This window comes from Lissotriton helveticus, chromosome 12, assembly GCF_964261635.1.
Source record: "Lissotriton helveticus chromosome 12, aLisHel1.1, whole genome shotgun sequence".
Classification (NCBI taxonomy): domain Eukaryota; kingdom Metazoa; phylum Chordata; class Amphibia; order Caudata; family Salamandridae; genus Lissotriton; species Lissotriton helveticus.
Genome location: NC_136073.1, coordinates 402,542,729 through 402,566,915, shown reverse-complemented (window position 1 = coordinate 402,566,915; position 24,187 = coordinate 402,542,729). Strand labels below are relative to the sequence as shown.

At 44.4% G+C, this 24,187-nt stretch overlaps 1 protein-coding gene across 4 annotated transcripts in view; it reads right to left on the bottom strand.

Moving 5' to 3' along the window:
- CYLD (CYLD lysine 63 deubiquitinase) overlaps positions 1 to 24,187 on the bottom strand; it is a 491,869-nt gene that overhangs the window by 394,121 nt on the left and 73,561 nt on the right. For all 4 annotated transcript variants that reach the window (XM_078670509.1, XM_078670506.1, XM_078670508.1 and 1 more), the window contains one exon: positions 8,702 to 9,346. In XM_078670509.1, the coding sequence (XP_078526635.1) occupies positions 8,702 to 9,277 (576 nt within the window). In that variant the 5' untranslated portion in view covers positions 9,278 to 9,346. The remainder of the gene's footprint in view (positions 1 to 8,701; positions 9,347 to 24,187) is intronic.

Below are 24,187 nucleotides of genomic sequence, written 5' to 3'. Positions count from 1 at the left end.
TTTTCTTTTGTGTTGATATGTATTTGTTGGTAGGATGCAAAGCATGGAGACAGGATTGGCAAAATGGTTGGTTTAGTCCATGAGTATGGATGATTGGCATTGGATAGTTGGTGATGTTGAGAGGACAAGTTCGAGGATGTGGCCTTTGAAGTCTGTTGGCTACATGACATGCTGTACTATGCGGAGTATATCGACGAGACTGAAGAGGAGGTCTCTTCTTTTCATGTTGTCTGGGAGGTTAAATCACCCAAAAGATTGATGTGCACATTTCGGGTGGACAAGGTGGGGAGGAGATCTGAGAATTCATCAATTAAGTCCTTCTTTTGCCTGGGAGCCCTGTAAAGAGATGGAAGGTGGTGGTTTGAGTTATAAAGAGTAAGAAATGGCATGTCAGTAGCTCCATGGATTTGAGTGTCGCTTGCCTACAGTGCAAGAACAGGAGGACTTATGGAAGACAGTGAATCGTCCTTTTTAATGTGTGCAGTCCACAAAATGGATGCTGCAACCTGTGGGAAGAAAGATGTCTCAGATGTGGGAAGAGGTGGGTGTTAACCATGTTTCTGTGACAAAGAGGGCTTCCAGCTTGCGATTGGTGGTGAAGTGTGCGATGTCTGGTGCATGGAGTACTGAATTGTTATGCATGTTCTGTAGTTTGACAGTGTGTGGTAGTTAGTGGCATGTGTTTAAGACTGGGTCGATGTGTTGTGCGAATACCATGCGAGTGTCTGGGTCGTCTACATCTAGGAGTGATTGCGAGGACTTGCAGTATGGAGTGCAGGCTGATGGACATGATTTTATATCACATTGTAAGTTTCAGTGGATCAGTGAAAGTGCACTGTCTGCAGTTAAGGTAACACTTGTATCAACATGCTCATGTTATAAAATCTTGTCTTTATGGTTTATTAATGCAAAGTCTTTATTAATAGGGTGAACGCTCTAATTAAATGCAGTCAGCTCAGTTGGCACTACTGACAGTGGTTCCTGTATCATAAATATGTGAACATGTTGAAAAAGTTTAACAAATTAGGACAACCTATATTGCTTCCAGAATGTTCTCTGAATAGATGTAAATGCTTGCAGAAGCTTGAAAGCATTATCGAGGAGTCTTTGTTTTCAAAATAAAATGTAGACAAAAAATAGCAATTAGAACTAGAAAAACATTTTGCGAAACTGTGCAATTTTAGGCATCGTTTAGTAAAACATATTTGACAGATGCTAATAAATCCAAAATTAATAATGGAAAATCAGCATGAAACCATTTATGAAAAGCATGAAAATAAACAAACACTGTCAAGGACACTAGGTCTATCAGTGGATGCTAGCCCTTTGGCTTTGTCAGTTGTTTTAACATGATTGAAAAGGTCTTGGCTAACGCCAGACATAATTAGGAGCCTCAATTATTAAAGAAATTCACAGAAGTGCATCTTCGATATATGTACTTCCATTAATACACTTGCAATGATGTAGATTGACGACTTTCATGAATTCACAAGAATTAGAGAAAAAGGTCTGGGAACAGTACTCTTAGAACATTTGAGCATGATCAAATATGCGTTTGCAAGTTCACTTTCCCTACAACCTCTTTTTACCCATCCTAGAATAGGTTTTACTTCTGCCCTTGTCTGGAGTAAATTTCAAACCTTTTCCCGTACGGGAAGAGATTAGGGAATACTTGATGAAAGGCATTCATGTTTTTTTCTGTTTATTTGATAATCGAAGCCAAAAAAAAGCAGCCATGAAATATTGCAGGTGCGCACATGCATTGTACCCCTCCCCGGGCCGATTTTAGCCCGAGGGACACCATCCCCGGGAGGCCGGGAACATTTTTTATAGGGGAGGGAGGCCCTGTGGTACCCTCCCTGGGCTGATTCCATCCCCGGAGACCACCATCTCCCGGGGCCCGCCCGGTTTATGCGGAGTCCCCTGGAGCCCACCCAAGGCACCCAGTCTGCTGCACTGGGGACCACCGAGGGGAACCTCAATGCCCCCACGGTTCCCCGCCTACAGCAGGTGCCGGCCTTGCTCCCACACATAGGGGACAGCAAAAAATGCTGCATTCTACATGTTGGAGCAATTTCCTGCTCACTCGACAGCGAGCATGAAAACAGATGCATACTCTACTCCCAGCGGAAGGAACAGTGTTCCTGCTCCTGCCTGCAGGGAGATGATTTACTGTTTGCTCTCGCTTGGCGGGGAACTGTCAAAGCCACAGCCAAGTGAAAGCAAACAGCTATGTCCTGCGGGGAGGCACACCAGGACATAGAGAGCTGGCCCGGGGATGAGGGGTGGGTGGGTTGAGGGTGGCGGTCCCCCAAGACCATTAGTGGCCCCAGGAGGGGGGCAGTGCACCCTCCGCTTTGGTTTGCACAGGGCCGGACCCAGGGCGGTGGTGGACGCCGGGGCAGTAAATAGTAGGAGGGCTGTGTGGTCCCTCTCCCACTTTCTATTTGGCAAAACCCCGGGAAGGTGGTGGTCCCCGGGGCCAAATATTGCCCAGGAGCAGGCCCACACGCCCCTCCCCTTTTTTCAACTCTTTTGTGCCCCAAAGAGGTGGCGGCCCTCGGAACAATTAGGAAGTAGGAGGGAGGTCCACGCGGCCCCCATTCTTTTGAAATCCATAAGCACCAATGAGGTGGTGGTCCCTGGGCCTTTAAAGGCCTGATTAGGAGGGCCGCGTTCCCCTCTCCTATATTAAAAAGAAACCCTGTGGAGGTGGTGGTCCCGGTGGTAAAAAACCCTCTCCAATTTTTACCACCTAAATCATGCCTCTGGGATCTGGCCCACCCAGGAGATGAAAAAAGAACAAGCGCGGCTAACCATCCTTTTTCCTGCGAATCCACCACAATGTTTGCTACAAAAAAAAATATTTACAATGCTTTTTGGCCCTGGCAGGATCCCTGGGCAACCCCAACACCAAGCCTAGGGGGTCAGGGTGCTCCTACCCTGCCCACCTTCTCTTTTTTTTCACCTTTTTGTTTGGGACTCGACTGAGAGTTAAGGCATAAAGAAATATAAGTACCTAGGGATGCAAATACTCAGCTGATCCAACAGATCTCAAAATTAGATAGAATTGGCTGCTTACCCTTCAACCAGGAAGTGATGGCAGCTATCTTTGGACTCGGACAAGTCCAAATCTCAAGAAAAAAGGCAATAAATAAATAAGGGGTGGGGTTGGAATACCCCGACCCTCTAGGCCTGGTGATTTTCATTTTTTTCCCTCAAATTCGCGGAAGATTCTCAAATACACAGCAAAAATACAAAAATTTATAAAATAACAGGGCTGTTTTTAAATTTTCTCCTTCTCCCTGGGCGGGCCAGGTCCCAGGCGGAATAGGTTTTATAAAATTAGGGGGAATTCCTCGCGCAGTCATGGGCCTAAGGAAATAGTGTAGGCCCTGCTAATTAACCCGCATATTACATCACTGATAATATGAGAGCAACATTTTGTTGAGCTGACGCCAAAACTCGAACCTGGTTTTCCAGTTTCAAAGTCATATAATTTAAAAGAGCTTTGTCGCTATTTGAGAGCTCAGATAATGTGTCCTCCTTTTCGTTTTTAGAGCAGTAACCATAATATCTAAGGGACAAAGATCCCCTCATTTTTAATAATTTCTAAAGGAAGTGCTTTAAGTATTACAGTTTTGTTGACATCAAGATGACTTCAGGCTTGCCACACTTTTGTAATAAAAATATAATGTTAGCATCTAGTTGCTCATTAGAACACTGTGGGGAGACAGATGTCAGGGGCACATACTCGGACAACTGAGGGATGGGAGGAGGGGGCTGAGGCAGCAAGTTGGCCACGCATGGTAGGCAGAAGGAGGGGCAGTGACAGCACAACAGATCATGGAGGGAAAAGGAAGGGGGGCAGGGGTAACAAACAAACCATGTAGGACAGGCAAGAAAGGCTGTGGCAAAACAATAGACTGTTGAGGGCAAAAGGGAGAGGCAGCGGCAGTACGACCATTATTATTATTATTAATTACATTTATAATGTGCACAGCTACCCTAAACAGGGTTTCCCGGCGCAGACATGTCCACTACTGCAGACTGAGTAAACGGAAAGCTGGTCACTGAGAGAAAAGCCAGGTCTTAAGATCTCGCCGAAACTTAAGATAGAAAGATTCCTGTTTCATGGAACTGAGAAGAGGATTCCATAATCTGGGACCGAGAAAGGAAAAGGAGCGGCCACCCATTCTGGTTAGTCTACAACTAGGTGTTACAAAATTACCTTGAGTGGCTGAGCGTAAAGACCGGGAAGGGACATATGGATGGACAAGCTCCTGAAGATACGATGGAGCGGTCCCTTGTTTGATTTTAAAGACAAAGCACAAGGTCTTGAGTTTGATGCGACTGTCGATGCGGAGCCAGTGTAGGTCCCTAAGGAAGGGAGACCATAAATGGCAACAGATCCGAATCAGGCAGGAGATTATTTTAAGTCCAAAAGTGTCTTGTTTTAGCAGTCTCCCGCCTAAAACCTTCCCTTTTTAGGTCGAAGCCTAGAGCTGTGCACATGCGCAGTCTCACTGGCGAGATTTAGTGTTTTCAGGAGCTTTCAGTAGCGGGCTTAAAGCCCCGCCCCTCTTTTCCATTGGCTGGCGTCACCGTTTATGCTAAACGGTGGCCAGCCATTGGGAAAGAGCACTTGGTGATGTACAGTTTTCTCTATTTCTGCCGTCCCACTTGGACGGACTGACCGGACTTCCTGCTGGCGTAAAAGGTTTGTTATCTTTATGAGGCGAAACACATGGCCCATAAAGAAGATAATAAACCTTTTCGCCAGCAGGAAGTCAGGGCAGTCTGTCCAAGTGGGACGGCAGAAAAACAGAAAACTCTGCGTTGTGGCGAGCACTTGTTTTTTAACCAACTTGGTTTTATTGTTGCCCCTTTAGCTTCACCTTCAACAATAATCACAGGCTTAGAATTCCCAGCACGCAACGTGATTTTGGCTAATGTGTCCTTTTTGACCATGCTACTCTGTCCCCATATATGCCACAGCAATTCCGTTATTTAGTGTGTGCTATATAGTAAATTGATTACATGCATCTCTCCCACTACTTCCTAAAGTCTCCTGGCCACGGTATTCTTCCACGCCTTCGTTGCCCGCCTCCCCAACGCCCGCCGTGTCTGCCCTCACCTTCTATCATTCGCCATGTCTACAACCACTCACTGTGCGGGCTCCTGGTAATGCAGAGCGGCCTTCCTCCTGGACGGTTACATCCTTCTCTTCCTCTTGTGGGGGCAAAATCAATGAGGTCGAAGAGTCCAGGGAGTCATCGTCCCCCCTCCCCCTTAAAAAGGATCACCTTAAAAGATAAATCCTGTCTGGGGTCTCATCAGCAGCAGCTCCTTGGAACACTGCAACCCTCCTCTTGTGTCTGTCTGTCTGTCTGTCTGTCCCTGCCCTCGCTCTCCGGGCCTTGAGACCCCACCACCCTGGTCCCTGGACCCCTCCTGGCCGCCCCTCTTGCTGCTCACTCGGGTCTCTGCCAGTTTGCAGCCTCTCGGCCCCTAAGAGGCTGTGCTCACTCCCTGCTCTGGTGCCACCTCGACAGCTTCCGGGGGAAACAGAAGCCGCACAGAAAGGTTCCTACTGAGGGACGGAGAGGCAGGGGGAAGCCGGAGAGGTGGCCATACGTGGCGAGGGGCAGGGGAAAGAAGAGGGTTGTACGGGGCCTATGGCGGACAAGGTTAGCAAACAAGCAATTCTACGCCGGGCGAGAGAACTAAGCTGTCGCGGAGAGGAGGAGAGGCCGAGAGGAAGGTTCCTCGACAGAGATGGGGCGGGAATACGCTGAGCAGAGAGGTAAACTTAGAGGGGTCGGTCCTTGCAGAGCGTTTTTAAAGGAGAAACAAGAGTGTGCGCAGGGCGGTGGGTGCGTGCAGGTGGAGGAGCCGCCTTGCAGCGGTTCGATAAGGAAGGGTCAGACGAAGTGAAAACTACAGCGAGCATGCGTATACACTGGTGGGTGGAACGGTGGCATTGACCTGGTACCGTGTTTGTGCATCTCTGGGCTAGGGTCATTCTTGGGGAACATATGCTTGCTAAAAGAAGCTTCCAGGAGAACTACCTCCTAACAAAAAAAAAAAACATTTTTTACACAGTTTTGGCATTTTTCTGGGACATAGCCAGTTTTTTTTGCTATTTTTTGTGCTTTCAACCTCCTTCCAGTTAATGGTAGAAATGTGTGTGAAAGCAATAATGGATCCTTGAAAGCTATACATTTTAGAAAAGTAGACAAAATTATGAATATAGCAAGGGGTCATGGGTGTAGATCCATCAAGGTTTCTTTATAGAAACTAACAGTTAAATATAGAAAAAATTGAAAATTAGTTGAAAAAAACAGCCTTTTGTGTGAACGTTTTCACCTGTAACTTCTTGTAATTATGACAGCTCTATGAAAACAATATACCGTTACATCTGCTGGACCTTCCTGGTTGTGGGGATGTATAGGACTTGTAGGTTCACCAAGAACCAGATGAACAGAGAGTCAAAAACTGAGCAGCAATTTGCAATGGCTTTTTATTATGTACCGGGTATATAGCAATTATTGTGGGAAAATGTATACATGGAAAATCGGTATGAAAGACACCTATGTATTTCCGAAATGTGAACAACTTATAGAGTTTAGAATCAGTACATATTTGCACATTTACACAATTGGGAATACTCATACTAGCATGAGAATTATCGGTCATTTTTCAAAATGACTTCTTTTTTACACAATGTCTTTCATTTGGAAGGCAGAAATGCATCAAAACTCAATAGGTAATAAAAGTTGCTTTACAAATCTGAATTACCCCAAGTCTCTCGATAAAAATGGTACCTCACTTGTGTGGGTAGGCATAGTGCCCACGACTGTTCCCATGAGGCACAGGGTCAAGGCTGATTTGCATATGGCCATGTCTGAACTGGGGTGGTGTGGAGTGCAAATAAAAAACGATGGATTTAGGCCCAGATCTCTGTACTGGGGTGAATGTATGACATTGTTCTGCATTCTGTCCATCAACTGTTGTTTTTGCATTTATCACCCCGAGTGGGAAGGGTATGCTCAGACGTGAGTCCCATGCTCTGCACGCCACTGGAGTCAAGCTATCCTGGCTGATGACGGCTGATAGCCAGAAACAGGTCCTAGGATGCTTGATTCCGGTCCAGGGAAGACATGGCTTGGCAGTTCGGGCTGGACTGTTTCCATGAGGCACAGGGTCAAGGCTGATTTGCATATGGCCATGTCTGAACTGGGGTGGTGTGAAGTGCAAAAGAAAACGATGGATTTAGGCCCAGATCTCTGTACTGGGGTGAATGTATGACATTGTTCTGCATTCTGTCCATCAACTGTTGTTTTTGCATTTGCAAAATAACACAAGCGTTTTTTATTTACAGAGTTGGATTAGCAAAGATAACATTTTTAAAAAACAGTAGAGAGTAAGCATTTTTGTGCTGGAGTGGGGGAGGCAACACGGTGGGTGAAGGTGGGGGGGGGGAAGCGTCCCAAAGGGCGATGGTGAGGAATACACCTGGGAAGGCGCTCGTGCTGGGAAACAACATGGAAAGGGGGTGGGGGGAATGGGTTAGAGTGAGCAATGTGGACCAGGCATCGAAGAAGCACACAAGGAAGAAAGCAACAAGGGAGAGACGTATGTGAGGGAGAGCTCAACATGACAAGGGCGAGGAGAAGAACACCCGTAGAAAAGAGCAACAGGGAGCGCGAGTGGTGAATTACAAGAGGGAGAGAGCTGGAAATGTCATGGAGTGCTTAAACCAAAAGGATAAGGTAGTGCATGAAATGCAAACAGTGGAAGAACACAAGTAATGAATCCATTCTCCAGAGGTGGAAAAAACAGAAGAGGAAATAGCCAACAAAAGCTAACAAATATAAACTAACCAAATAAGAGTTACAGCAAAGCCTACCATTGGTAACCAATGGTTGGGCTCTTAGCCCACTATAAGCTGATAATAGGTCTTTTTGCGGAGGGTGAGGCCTAAAAATAGCACACTAACTGGAGCTCAGCACAATTCAATTTTGAGATCTGTAGCAGAAGACAATGCCTTGGTGACAATAAACATCTTCTATTGTGAACAGTGAAGAAAATCCCCCTTAACATCTTTCAAACACATTCATTTCCACATTTCTGCATAGGTATATGACCCAACACCAAGACTGCAGAATGAAACTCAGTAATGATGGTAAAAGTTAAGCCTTAAACAAAATTAAAGGGTATCTCCTACTAAGAACCATTCAGGGCTTTCCAAACATAATAACAATCTATCGTACCTGGCAAAGAAAAGAGTGAGGAAAAGGGTAAACTAAGCTGGATATGCATAAAACTAGAGACACACAAAACAAAAGCTGTGGTTCAGAAGGGTATGCAAGCAGCCTCACTCTTATTTTCAGGTGTTCTCATGTTTTGGTACCATCAGCTTGATGGCAGTGTTTCCACAAGTTAAGATACTAAGAGCAGGGCGTACGGATCTGATAATTGAATAATGAGCTCTTAAGGTATCCATAAACCAGATTCTGGGAGATAAACCATTTATAATGCACTAGTCTTTATATCTTATTTTGAATCTCAGTAGATGTAAATGTCCAAAATAATTCAGAATTACCAAAGATATGAAATACAAGATTACTGGTATACCTTCACAAAAAGGTATTGTCTCCTATCAGACCAATCTCTTATTAAAACATATTTGACTCACCACAAGCTCGACTCCAAACCATATTCCCATCAGCGATCTATCCTGCAACAAAGGTCCTTTGTAGCGCACAATTCCAGGAAACTGTTCATCCCCTGTCCTAAGTTGCACCCTCACTGGCGCTCCCACTTCTATTTGAAGACCTCTGCTTAATCTTGATTTATTTTTAAATAAACTGTATCGTTCTTCACAGTTTGTAACAGCCAAAAGCAACTCTGCTAATTTTTCACCGACTTCAACAACTTCTTTCTCATCGACAAACAGAAGGGCATGAGGCTGTTCCAGCAGTTTTATTCCAATTTGCATTTTCTTGCTCTTAGATGACGGGATACTTCTAGCATGTCCCACGCAAGGTCTATCTTGTACAAGCTGTCCAACGCTGCCCTTAGGGACTTTGACAAGTTTTTGAGTTTGTTTGTCTATGACGCTGCATTCTTGAATCAGGACGTAGAAAACACGCTCTTCCCAGAGGGCTTGACTAGATTTTTCTTGACTCCATAATCCTGCGTTCATCGTGGTAACAAAAGACGAAGAGGACTTCACGAAATCAGTATGATGAAACGGCGTCCTAGAAAGCATCTCCCAAAAAACCAGACAGGGTTCTCTGAAGATACTGTCTCCATGTTGTCAAGTAAGAAATTCAGAAACCTAAAACACACAAGAGTTAGAAACATGAGGTCTTAATGAACTTGTAAAATAGGAGATAACACTTCACTCGCATGTTCAGTGGTCTCCAATCATGCATACAAAAAAACTTTTAATATTATTTGAAACCTTTCTTTTTTTGAATTTTTGACGAGTTGAACCTGCGATGGCAGTGCCTGGAACTTCCACTCAACATATACAAATGGGGAAGACAAATTGGCAAGTTTTAAAATCCCATGCACAACTAAAACAAGCTTGCACCTTCTGTTTTTTAATCAAAATTCACAACTAATGAAACGTTTACTGGTTTTATAACATTCCATCCATCAATTTCAATATGTGTACCAACCTAACTGCTCAGCAGCACTACATTCTAACCTTTCATGTCATACACACAATTACCTTCCATACTTCGTACACATATCGCCAAAAATTCATCTCTCATACAAACACCTGCCCGATCTTATCACACATCTCCCCCCTTTTATACGCAAAAACAAATTCACACACTAACTTTTCCACAAACTAACTTAACAAAGCAAATGAAACAAGCATTGAAAATGCAATAGGTCTCGCCTTTGATTAAGTTCTTGCGTTTGATTAAGTTAAAGCCATTTGCTTTGCTAATGGTATTGTATAGCAAAGCAAATGGCTTTAACTTAATGAAAGGCGAGACCTATTGCATTTTTAATGCCAGAGACCAGACCAGAGTGAGCTCTGAAAACTGACATTTCCTGTTGCAGCGTCTGAGAACAGGCCGGGCAGCGTACAGAGTGGACAGCCCATGCGACGGACCAGGTTTCAGGTGAGAAGGTCCCGGTGACAGTACAGACCCTTGGTGTGATCCTGGGCAGCTAGTTAGCAATGTTGATCTGTGTTGCCTTTACCTGCCATGTGATAGGAACCGTGCGATCTGAGGGACTGTTCTGCAGCATTAATCACTGGATTGTCAGGTCTGCTGTTGAGTTCTGGAACCGTGGGATAGCTCAGCTGCCTGGGGCCTCCTCGTGTAACTTCTGAGACCCCTTGGGTATCGCTATGCTATGTGAGGCCTGGACTTGTAGGTTCTGTGTGGAATAAGAGATAGCTGTGCTGTCAGAGGCTTAATCCCGTATGGTCTCCAGGCTAACTCTACTTTCTTAAGCAAACATCTGCAATGTTTTTGTTACTTGAGAGATAGTTCTCCAGTCTGAAGTTATAGCCTTTGAGCTCGGTTATATGCACGATAGCTCTAATGTCTTATGCAGACTCTATTGCTCTGTGTCCAGCAGGGTAGCTCTGCCTTTTTAGGCCTGTGTGTATGGGATAGCTGCGCCATCTGGAACGTGAACTTGTAGTTTCTGTGTCACGAGGGATAGCTTTACTCTGTGAAGACTAGGCCTGTAAACTTTGTCTAACTTAAGCCATAGCTCTCTTGTCTGAGGCATGAGCCGTGTTGGTTATAACCCGAGGGATAGTTCTGCTGTGTGAGGCCTGTGTTTTAAATTTTTGTGTAACCTTAGGGATAGCTTTGCTGTCTGAGGCCGAGTCTTAAACTTCTGTGTAACCTGATGAACCTTGAGTATCCCCTAAGGAATGGTGAATTATCTGGGTAATTGGTCAGTCTGATCCAGACACCTCCCCAGAACTGCCCGATCTTCCCCAGCAGTTTGGGGAACTCTAGGGACCTCACAATTACTAATGAAGCCAGTAACCGGATTACGGCCCCATTGCTAATTACTCGCCTGTTAGACCGGTCGGTGGCGTTCGACACGGTCTCCTATCATCTTCTACTAGAGAACTTGCTAGAAAAAGGGATAAATGGGAAAGCGCTTGAATGGATTGGCTCATTTTTGCAGAACAGAACGCAAATAGTACAATTAGGAGCCTTCCTATCTAAACCCAAGCAACTCAAATGCGGCGTTCCGCAGGGAGCATCCCTCAGCCCCACATTGTTCAATGCCTATGTATCACCTTTTATCCATGGAAAATGTTCAAATTCACAAAATCCAGGTTTTAGGTATACAATTCTTCAAGTACAGTTCAATAAGAAATCCCAATGCATTTCGGGCTGTAAACGTTGGCCCTTCATCAGGGGAATCTAGGGAAACAATGTTACATTTTAGTAATGGGAGTTTAAGCTGCAGGCTATATTACAACACAAGCACGGAGGCGAGGAAGAGAAACAAAAGATAGGATAAATAGTGGAAATTAAGAAGACCGGAGTAGCAGTGAATCCAGAGGGTGAAAAATAGAGATGAATGGTTAAAGTCATAATTCGGTGATACCAATAGAACTTCGACGTGCTCAGGGTGAAAAAATGAAATGAAAGTGAACTTGTAAATTTATTGAAACGAGCGGTGTAATGTGCTCTAGGGTGATAATCGAAGGGGAACAAAGCGGAGGTGGGAAATGACTACGATGCTAGGAAGCCGAGGTTGAAGAACATGCAAATATAGTGTGCATGCAAAATTATATCAGTCACTTACGAGACTGGGTAAATTACTTTAAAGGTCTAAGCCATCCCGTTATTCACATAGGTCTGAACTGTCCAAAAAACTGTCAAAAAAACGTAACGTGAATCTAAGTGAGTTTCCATGGATAAACCGTCTGTTTCACCATAAAAGAAACACAATCAAATGAAAACTAACTATATGTTTTACTTTATTCTATTTACGTTTGAATACTGAGTGCACTCTTTTTTCAAAATTGCTAAAAAACTTTATCCATTATTATCAGAGATTTCTGATTTACACTCCCATGAGTGAAATGCACAGTGCATTAGGTCACTTAGACACATGTCTAGTGCACTTTCTCATCTAATGACAAAAGGTTTGCAGGACCTTTTTCCTTTTGCACGCAATTGAGCATCAAGCTAAGAATTTGACTCCATACCACAACCACTATAGATTACTAGCCTAAACTGAGTGCATCTAGGTTGCTTCTATTTTCTATGCATCACCTTTGGCACAAATTGGAGCACGGTGGGGTCTGGGGGTATGCTCCTATGCGGATGATACGCAAATTATAATTAGGCTGGGGAAGGGGCAAGCTGACAGCAAACTGAGGCTCAATAATTGTCTAACGGAAATGGCCACATGGATGGCAGAGCACTGCCTCAAATTAAATGCGGACAAAACCGAGATTTTATTGTTCGGTGAGGCAAAACACATAAGGGACAACTCTTGGTGGCCTGCCACGCTGGGAGATGCCCCGTCGCCTAAGCATTCAGCCAAAAATGTAGGCATCACAATTGAGGACACACTATCCATGCAGGCCCATATTCGAGCCCTGTGTGGGAAAAGTTTTGCCACTCTAAAACTCCTAAGAAGACTCTTTGCATGGATCCCTTTGGAAAGTAAGAAGTCAGTCACACAGGCCTTATTAGTCAGCAGGCTGGACTATGGGAACGCACTTTTTGTAGGCATGCCAGACTACCCATTTCATCGACTTCAGGTAGTGCAGAATGCTGCAGCTAAACTAGTATGCAGAAAAGGCAAATACAGCTCCGCCAAAGAATGCTTAAAACAACTTCACTGGCTGCCCATGCGCCAAAGAGCCTGCTTCAAGCTTTTGGGTCATGCCCATAAGACACTCAATAATAAAGGACCCACTATCCTTCAGAATAAGTTACACTTCTACCTTCCTGCCAGACCTTTAAGATCACAACATCTTGCTCGTGCCATAACAAAGAAAATAAAAAAAGAATAAAGCTGGAGGACGCACCTTCTCGTACCTGGCTGCACGACATTGGAATGAACTTCCAGCGGAACTGAGGTTAACTACCAATTATAACATCTTCAGGAAAAAACTTAAGACACACCTTTTCCCTAAAGACTGACCCACGACAATTGGCTAACCCAGCTTTCATCTGTTACTAGAGTCCTCAGCGCCGTGACATCCTTTGGGATAAATGATGCGCTCTATAAATAAATAAATAAATACATTTGTTAGTGAGGGTCCATGTAGGCAGAAAGCATCCAATTTCACAACTACCATACTACCATAACAAATCTATCAGTTTTTTTCATGTCTCTGGTGGAAAAGTCTTGTGCACCTATGTAAGAAGCTCAGCATCTCTACCGCTGCTCACATATTGTGCAGAGTCAGGCAGGGAGACTAAAACCAGAGACGTGAACGCATCCAGGGGTAGCCATGGAGAAGCGGGTCCCATAACCAGGTTATGTTTGCGAAGAGCGAGCGGAAGCAAGCACTGGGGACGCGTCACAGTCCTACCCTTGGTGGTGCCGAGGCTTCCTCCATGGCTCAAGAGGCGGGAGAGCCACAGGAGGAGTTAATGAAGTACTTTCACTCTATATGAGTTTACTCTCAGGAAGCGGAGGTCAGATTGAACAATGGCAGGCGACAAGTGGATGTTTCCTCTTGTAGATTCCAAGCTCCCAATAAGGATTTCCAACGAAGGCAGCCCATGATTTGAAGACTGACATTAAAAATCAAGTTGAAATGTATGTTGGTTTCTTCTCTAATTTAAGGAGAGTGTGTAAACCTAGTATGGTCGGAACCAGGGGCCAGATTACTTCTGTTGGTCAGTACCAGTATATACAAAGATACTACCTAGAACGAACCAATGTCTAAGCCTGTAAAGATGTTGTTTCATTAAGTGTCTCAGGCACCCAATTGTAGTGCAGTGAAAAACTATATGACTGGTAGTTCTATACTAGGCCCGGAACTTCCACGTTCTATGCTTCTTTCTCTGGCTCACCCATGTACATCAAGAGGAGGAGCTTTGGCAGAGACCAAAAAAAAACAGTATTCGAACTTTAGAACTAACTCGTCAGATAAGTTCAGATTTTACCCTTAACCAGATTCTTTGTCCCCCAAACCAAATTTGCGAGTGATGTTCGGTCTTGCAAAACTATACTTCTTGCATGTACAGTATACTAGATGAAAAACTCTAAATAAGGGCCTAAAAAAAGTTCGACCTTACTTTTAATAAATTGTTTGAACTTTGTACACAATGTTATATTAAGTGGGATGCAAAAAGTGGGAGGGGCCTCTAAAAAGGGACTGATCTATAAATTAAGAGTGTGGTTTTGAACACACAAATACATGTTTGTGATCCCTTAAGAAAAAATGCGAAATGTAAACGGGAACTAAATCACTGACATGGAAAACCTTAACACTTTTATATTCATTGTTCAAAAACAGTCAGTGTTATTGATTCTCCCTAGAATATGATTCATTACATGTTACTTTATCACCTACCACTGAAGGGCATGTGACGTTGAACCATATTGCCTCTTAACGTGAAATAACTAACCATAAATGTCTCTGTGGTTTTTCCCATGCATTCTCATCTGCAATTCTAGTTTTGTGAAAGAAGCCACGTTCTCTGCTTTTAACGGGGGTTCTCTGCCTTGACACAAGGGCTCACTTACCATCACCCCCTGGATTTGACAGGGTGGATGCACCCGTTTTCTCCGCAAAGTATCAGGTGTGTTTGTACAGGTGCCAAGATAACACAAGCAGCTCTCCTTTTTATGGTCACTTCAGCCCCACCTTAATTCCAGTCAGTGTAATGTACACGTGACTATGGGAAGCTGAAAAATCCAATGGAACATTGAGAAAACCTTCCTTTAGAAATGACGAGGTCCACAAAGTGCCTCGTGACAGTCAGCCCTTCCTCTTCCTTGATGGACAGGTAAGACGTCTAAAACTGTGGGACAGGTGGCACAAAGAAGAAGATGGCGAAAAGAGGAGGAAAGTAATGCTCCGTTTCCACTTGAGATCAGGGCAGAATCAGAAGTAATAGGGCTAAAAAGTAAAGAAAAAGGCAAGAAAACATAACACACAAGTTTGTTCTTCCATGAAATGGAACCGAGTTTCGATAATGCTCATCTCCATCTATTCCAGTTTAAGGAAACACCAGGCTCGTTTTAAATGTGATTTGGTGCACATTTTACTACATTGAAAGAGGCATAAAGATCTACTTTGCAATATATAGCCTGAATGGAGATCGCTAGACTAGAGAAAGGGGACAAAATGTATGGCCCTTAAGTTGGCCAAGGGCCTTATGAATTATCTACTGGCCTCCTTGCTCTCCACTCACCCCTCCAAACAAATTAATGTGATTATTTATAACAGATACAGAAGCAGTATGCAATTATATGTTTAGGTGATGCTGGTAACACTAAGAAAAACATGCATTTCTCTAATGAAATACAGTAGAAATGCCACAATATTTCGAATACACGTACAGTTCAATACTAAAGTAAAGATATACTTGGTGGTCCCAAAACTTTTTTTTTATTATTATAGAAAGGCAGAGCAGTCAAGCCCTTGTATGCTTATTCAATCTGTATATCCTTTCTCCACATATATTATCTAGAGAGATGTTAAGGATTTTGTCTTGCGTCTTCCCATGGTGCTGAATGGTATTACAGTTGTTTTTGGATCCCTCAAGATTGTATTATCAGAACTTTACTATTGAGGACATTTTTAACCAGGTCTAACACGCTTCGGTAGAAAACCTTATTCTTCTGGACAAATGGACCTTCAAGGTAGGCGATAAGCATCCATAAAAAAAACATAACACTCGTGAGTGCACTATTCAGTCCAGAGATGTGAGTGCCAGAGGCTTAATGTGGAATACTTATTGTTGGTTTTGTAGCTGATTACAGGGGAGCAAGTGCATCTATCCTCCTTTTTAGGCAGCAATTTACGAAGACCTGAACATAGACATGAATTTGGTCTCCTTCAATATTGTCATTTATTTTTCATGAATGTGGAATGCTGCTTTAATTCTAATGGACACGACACACGTCACAGACACTAGGCTCTCAGTACTTGGAAATAAAATACACTTTTTCTTCAGAATTCTTTCCTCGTTCTTCATAACACCCCACTCTAGCTGAAAGACACATCCCACCTTACAATCCTAATAAGCATCTGAGATCTGGCTGTCACTCCACTCATAACAGCCCATCCATCTAAAATTACCTAACAACGCCACCTTAGATTGGCTGTTGCGGCTCCCAGACTATGGCACAGCCTTATTGTGGAAAGAAAACCCCTGCCTGTGCTCATCTGTTCAAGGAAGCCATCATGTGTCTCTGTTCAATTGACTTTCTCGTCTGGAACGTAGTGGCAGCTTTTCCTTCTCCTATCCAACCGATTTGTGGCCCGTGTAGTTCGACTGGTGCTTTACATGCAATTTAGTTGACTGCATGTGCAATATGAATACTACGAATAAAAAAATAATTAAAATGTTTGGCCGTTGAGCTGCTGTATTTATGCGCATGCTCACCGGAATTCAAATTCATTGCTTAACAATAATCACGCAATGAGTAGTTTTTACTGCAACTGAATGTTTTTTTTTTTTTTTTTTATGTGGCGTTTCACGTGTTAGAGGAAGCCCACTGACTACACTCTGTAATAACCTATTCTTATTAGAGTAAAAATACATTTTGCGGAATCAGATTGTATTAGAAATTGTATTCATGTTGTACTCAATGAGCTTCAACGGACTGCACGCCTATCTCGTGCGCATTGGTACTAGCAGTGTGCAAACATGATTGTGGCACCTGAAATCGTGCAAAGTTTGTAGACTTTAAAAACTTCATTGGTGACTGAAGTTTTCCTTTTAAAAAATATTTTTTTGTAGAGTATTTTGTTTGTTGGAGAATCCACTCACAAAAACAGGTTGTGTGTGTGTGTGTGTGTTTTTTTCCTCGTGCTAAGAAGCCGCTTCCACAGGATTTTGCCATTTATTTCTTCTTTTTTTTTAAACTTTGTTCATTTCATAAACTTGATGAGATGGATGGATTTAATTTTCCCACAATGTTCGCACTTTGCTTGGTACCAAGGTTGCAGCGCATTATCCCGTGCTAATGCCTTTTTTGTGATTTAAATTTTTTTTTAAAGTTAAGTTTGAGAGCAAACTTGGAAGCTCTCCTTTACTATCCCTCTGGACCTTCTAAGACCTTCTGGGAATGGAGCATTGTCAACATCAGCACATTACTTACTACAGCTAGTGAGAGTGGAAATCCCCGAGTATGATAACCTACCCAGGACCCAGACATTTCTGTGACTGGTTGAGTTATGTGTAGGGGTCATTTCGGTCACGGGAGGCACTGGAAAGTTTGGGAACTCCAAGACGGAGGTCATGTTATGCTTTGAGAACTTACACATGGTCAGTGTCCTCTGGCGATCTATGTCTCTGGCTGTGACATCAGCTGAAGAAGGCCCTGACAAGTGGCCTTGATACTGAAACATGCCTGACTGCCATTGCTAAAACAAACTGCTACAAAAAACCCATGGGGAGTTGTACCGATGAAAGACCCGCAAGGGTGGTTGTTGTCACCCGGCCTTTTTAGTTACTTGTGCCCAGTCTAAAGGGGAGGCGATCGATGGTGTGTACTTATTAATTTTTAGGTCTTGCCTGCGGGCAGTTTTTAGCTATCTGTTGTTGAAGGACCTCTTTGGTCCACACCAAAAACGTACAAAGTGTTTTACACCTGCCGATTGCTTTACCATTGGTTGACTTTCTTCTCTAATGTCCTTGCTTCTTATTCAAATGCTTTCCTTTGTCTTCTGTTGCTTGTCCCTCCCCTGCAGCACAGTTTCTTTACCATCCTTTTGATTGGATGACTTGTATCATTCCACTGCTCACATCGAGGCAGCTATAAGGACAACAGGACTTTGGGAAGTGGTCATGGTTTGGTTCCAGATGCTGAAATGTGTCATACAAGCATCAGTGTTTACATTGCATGGGTTAATTTGTGCTTTTTTTAGATATTTTTTTTTTTTTAGAGTTTTATATAGCACGAACGAAACCCGAAGATATCTGGTATTAGAGCGATTTACATGAGGACCAGTTTCGTTACAGATGGACACATTCATTTTTGTTAGGCACGGGGAGAAGTGATTTATCCAGAATCACAGGATGTTGAACATCGTTGCCAAGACTCGAACCTGGTTCCCCACCTTCACGGCCGACCGCTCTAGCCGTAAGGCTACATCCTCTCCCCTTCCCCATGTGATGCTTTGCTGATGTTTTTAAGTATGCCTTTGTTGATATTGTTATAGCCCAAACCTTACTAGGGAGCACCCCAGCAATGTACATAATCATGGAAGGGATCCATTTGAGGTCTCAGTAGGTGTTTGGGGAACGGTTCCAATAGTGTTGAGCGGTCATTCTTCGTTGTTGGTGTTCTGGATCCAAGAAGCTTGAAGAATCTTAGGGACTGACCGCCTGCTCCTTTCTGGTTCTTTCAGCACTTCAGAAGTGATGTGAAAAGCCTGGTATGCCGGGATAAATTGTCCCAAGTCTTGGTCCCCTAGATTGGGGATGCTTGTCTTTTTGTCTCTTCTTTTGTCCATGTCCTAATTTTAAGTCTGGTGAAGTCATGACTCCTGTTGTGTTGGCCACTTGACGTGGTTCGCTTTATTGGTCACGTAGACCATGTTTTTAGTGGGAATGGGGAGCAAAGTGTTGGAGCAAGATATATATAGTGTGTGTGCGTCTGCATGTACGTGTGTGTCCGTATCCATCTGTTCGTTCCCTCCATCCATAGTTTAATGTTGACCCTGGCATAATGGTAGTAATGTGGTTATCCATGACATGATGGTGCCCACCCCTGATATAATGATGTTGATGACCCTATAAGGTCTCCATAACCATGTGGATAGCATTTCTGTACCAGCCTGGAAGATGTTTAGCTGTGCGGTCTACAGCCTCAGATTGGAAGCTTGTGTTTGTTTCTTTCCATCATGTCCGTGTGCCTCTTTCAAGATTCCCAGTCATCCCACTTGATTGGGAAAGGAGGGAAGAAAGATACTTTGAAAAGTTATAGGCCTTGTGTATCCTATCCTTTGATCAGTTTAATTTAGGGAGAATATATAGGCCACACCTTTTTCAAAGGTCACCTGGCATCAGTGTGGCAAGCCACTGGCCCCTGTGAAGAAAAATGCTATGAAAAACTATAGGCTTTGTGGAATTGTGTTTTTGAACTGCCAGTATATTTGGTTTTTTTTAAAAATGTTTTTCAATAAGATTTTGCTGAAAATTTCACATTTTGTCACCATTTTCTCAAAATGTTCTTGGGGGTGGCTAAATCCCAAACACTTCTGGGGAGGTTCCAGCTGCTTAACAGGGCATGAAAATACAGGAATATTTCAACAGGGCCCTTTTAGAGCAGAAGGTTTGAATTGTAAAATGTATAATTTGGCCCCACATTTTCAAAATGTTTTCCAGGAAGAATCCCTCAGAATCTTCTGAAGGAAGTCGAGCTTACGCTTGCTCAATCAGTGCAATTGGAGTGCATCTTTATGCTGCATCACGACCAAACATCACCAGCTAGGACTCCCCAGAGCCCACCTCCAGCTGTGCAAACTCATGGGATGACATCAACCAGTTGTGGCTGTTTAGAAAACGCCACTTTGAATGCTGGGGCTTGTAGTTTCGTTGTTCTCACTCTTTGAGGCCTGAATGTCTTGCAGTGCACTGTGCTGTAGAAGGCCACGGCTGGTGCAAGATAAGACAAATGACTTGGCTCCTCCTGACATCTATGGGAAAGAAGGACCCCCTGTTCTTTAAGAAAATGGGCAGTCTCCAGATCAGTGATCTTCAAAATTTAAATGACACCGCCCCACCCTCTGCCCCAGTGGAAAAATAAATCATAGACCTATTTAAACATTGCAGTGAAGTTCTGTTGCCGTTTCAAAAATGCAATCAAATACAAACATACTATTCTGGTAAGGCAGGCCTTTCTTAGGTGCACAAGTATCTTTAGTGTGATTATTAGAAATGGGGGTGTGGGTTTTGATGCCTATTTGGAGTCCCTTCCCTTTTGACTCAAACTCCCAGTTAAGGTAGAAATGACAAAAGATGTTAGTGTCTGCTTGTATTACAGAACAGCTTATGTTATGCTCATGTTTTTTCTGCTTTAAACAAAAAACTTATCAGCATAATGCTTCTTTTGGCCAGCACCTGGAACCCCCCCTGGGATCACTTGAGGCCCCTCTAGGGGGGCCCGCCCCCCAGTTTCAAGACCCCTTGCTCTAGACTGAGCTACTACCAAGCCGCTGGCAGGCCCCTTCCGCAGTCTTTGCAAAGCCACAGAAAAGTGGATTTAATCAAATAGACACTAGAACTGGGGAAAAAAAAAATAGGCCCGAGCACCAAAATAAGAGGGCCCCATTAACTAAGCAGATAGCTATAAAAGTGGAAATGTCAGGGAAATCAATCGTAAAAACCGACCCACCTGGCCATAAAACAGGTCCAAACCTGCAAGAAAAAACGACTGACACACTGATCCGTCAGGCCAGCCCAACGGGCACTGCATGGTTGCTCTATAGGCCAGCCAAACTCTGGACACTTTGCCTCAGTGGCAGTGTTTAGTTTGGGGAAAAAATAAGTGCCAGAGCCCTCAACAGGAGGCCATTGCAGCTTGCACCATCCATTGCCCCTGTCAACGACAGCACTAACTTAACTACTAACTATCACACACCTCCAGATGTGACAATTCAGACTATTCCAGGCCCCCAAAGCTATAAGAATGGCTTTGGCGTCAGGTATTAGTCAATGTTATTGTGTATTGGATTAATAAACAGCGGCTGGTATGCTGATACTTAAAATAGCCAAACAGCGCCACCATGTGGCAGAAAGTAATAAGCGCCCATGCTGACAGTTAAGTGCCGGTGTCAAGCACTGGAAACCACCTACTCAAATTAAGCACTCCAGGTCTGTTGCAGTTCTTGGGCGGGCTGTCTAACTCCAGTCCCCTCTCCCCAACTCCACCTTTCATCACTCTGTACGTTTCAGTTGCATTGTACGAGTTGAGCTATTATCTACATATTTTTCTGGTTCACCAGTCTGTGCAAGCAATTCTCCGGGCACAGGCGTGCATGCTTCCCTGTGAAACAATTGAAAAAGCCCCTTTGTGACCAGATTGCAATCTGCACCAGGCAGCTCTCGGGCTCTGGGGACATGGGAACTGCTGCCTTGCAGTCTCTGGGCCCTGTGGCAGCCGCAGGAGCCACTGAATGTCGGCTGGTTATGCGGTAGCGTCCTGTGCGGCAAGGCCACCTGCAGCCTGCCCTACTGCCAGTTTTCATCACAGAGAGAGATGGACCGGTTTTAAAACGGTTAACCTTGGCTAGCACAGCCGCGATTATTGTCGAATTGTTGTTTTGCTGGTGGCGCAAGGAATTGCGAAGGACAATGGTTTTGCTGATTTTTGCTACTTTATAGCCAAGTGTGGGAACAAGTGGGGGAACAAGCATTGACACAGCTAATGCATTTGTAGGATGAAAAGTATTTTTGAAACCAGTGCCCAGACTGTTCTTTTTTACCACCGGTCATTTCCTCCGTTAGGTTGGAGCCATGAGCCTCTGCTGCTGTTACGTCCTCTATTTTCTCCAGGACATTAGAGCAGTGGGGTCTGGGGGTGGAAAGAGAGATGAGGGCGAGAAGAGGAGCGAGATGAGAGACCATGGGGGACGGGGGCAGGGTTGGTTTGGATATTTTTTCCAAGCCCTCCTTTGGTTCCCAGTCAGGTCAGGGTTCGACCTTCGATAGCAGATCCAGACATAGCCGGGAGCAGTAGGTACAGTGCTCACCATGTACATGACGGGGACAGTGCAGACAGCAGCAGTGCAGGGTCCAGTACGTACAGAAGAGGTAAAGTAGAACTGGTACAGGGGACACCAATGCTCTCCTTGATAAATTTAAATGTACCCACTACCAGTCTGTGCGGGTGGGTGGCTGGTATGTTACATTGACAGGGATGCTGTAGCAGGTCAGAGAGAAGCATGCACTGCTAGTGCAATAACTGAATAACATATCCACTACTCAAATTACTTCATATTTTGCTACACTAATTTTCAACACTAATTCTTTATGGGTTCCGGATTGGCGTGCTACTCGCCAGAAAAGCACTTCAACCCCCATCAGGGGTAACAAGTGGTATATGAATGCAAACCTTTCTTCCCCTTTTATCCCACGGCTGTCCTTCTCACTCCAAATAACTGACTAATATCCACCACTGAAATTACTTCATATTTCATCATATTAATTCACCACTAATCCTTTATGGGCGTCCTGAATAGCGTGCGTCAACATCCCATCAGGGGTAACAAGCGTTATATAAATACAAACCTTTTTCCTCCTCTATCCTTCTGCTATCATTCCAAATCCAAATAACTGACTAACCTATCCATCACTTAAAATGTACTTGCATGTTTCACTATACTAATTCAACACTAATCCTCACTGGGTCCCGGAGTAGCGTGCTACTCGCCGTAAAAGCGTTTTGACGTCTCGTCCGGGGTAGTAAGCGCTATATAAATGCAATTACAATACAATACAGAATCACTCTTATTTTGATAACACTAGAGAGCATACGTTATGCCCTGCGCTGTCCCCTTCCACCCCCCAAACACCCGCACACACACAAGCACACTATACTCCCCCAAACTACTATGCCTTGGCGCTGCAATCTAGGTTCACACAATTATAGTTTGAATTACCTCAGGGATTTTGGGATTTTTTTTAACGATATTCGCAAACAAGTTAATGAATTTTAGGTAAACGTACATAGTTTTGTGAAGTGAATTTGGTTTAAGGGCTCACAAATTTCCTGGGGGGAAAAAACTGTTATATATTATTATTGACATTTAATAAACATTTTTATAAACTTGGATGATTAATAAGGATGTTGAAACGTCTTCAGTAAGTTTTTTCGGAGCGGTTTCCTTATTGCCGTCCTCCTATTCGTGCTATATCCTCATGTTTTGTCGAGATAAGCCACCGGTCAAAGCAAAGGAGCTCTCGAACAGCTGAGAATGAAAAGGGGGGCCGCTCGGCCCTCCCGCCCACATGGCGGTGCGGCGCCCCCCCTCCCCTGGCCTGTCGATGGTGGGGCGTGTCGCCTGGCGATGACGCGCGCGGCGCGCCCCACCACCGATAGGTTGATGCCTCCCCCTTGACCCGGAAGCGGCTGGATAGCTTCTGGGGCATGGGGGCGGGACAAGTGAGGGGCGGGTCGGCGGGGCCGGCGACCCCCCGGCAGGACACCAGTTTAAGAGGGCCGGGGAGCGAGCGGAGCGCCCTCTTTGCTCCTGACTCGCTCCCCGCAGACCTCGTCGCCCCACGCTTGGGGCTCATAATTTTTTTATTTATCTCCCTTGCAGGATCTTCGGCCGTCACGAGTTCCAGTCGACTGTGTGCAGCGCCGAGTGGCTGGCGAACGTCGCGGGGTGGCCGGCTCCGTGAAGGCAAAGGTGGAGAGGCTGTGGTGTAGCGGGTAGAGACGTCCGCTCGAGAGCTGGGGGACCAGTGTTCGATCCTCGGCATCGGCTCAACATTAAAGGCCCCTTCCGGTGCTTCGTGAGTTCCAGGAACGAGGTATTTTGTCGGGGAGAGGCTCGGGGTGAGTGGGGTGGAGGAGCAAAGCGCCGTCACGCAGTGTGCTCGGCAAGTCTCTGCCTCGTGTGTGGAAGTCAGATACAAAACGTTCGTTCCGGCAGAAATCACTGGGAAGTTTCTGATGTGAGGCGAAGCAGGACCCAGCAGGGCAGCCATTGGATGGGAGAACAATTGGGAGTGCATGTTTTGTAAATTTTAAATTGTTTTAAAAACGTTTAAAAGGTGCTGCTGTGCTTGATGCTTTACAATACATGTTACAATTAAATGGGCGCCTTTTTTAAGGATCCTGAGTCAAAGGTTTGATGGGATTATTTATGCTTGTTGTAGGCCTGGGGTTTTAGTGATTAAGGCACTGTTTTCTCCTTTTGTTTATTTATGCTTGTTGTAGGCCTGGGGGTCTAGTGACTAAGGCACTGTTTTCCCCTTTTGTTTTGTGTTTCGGTGCTACAGGGGCTGTAGCCCCGCAGGTGTGCTTG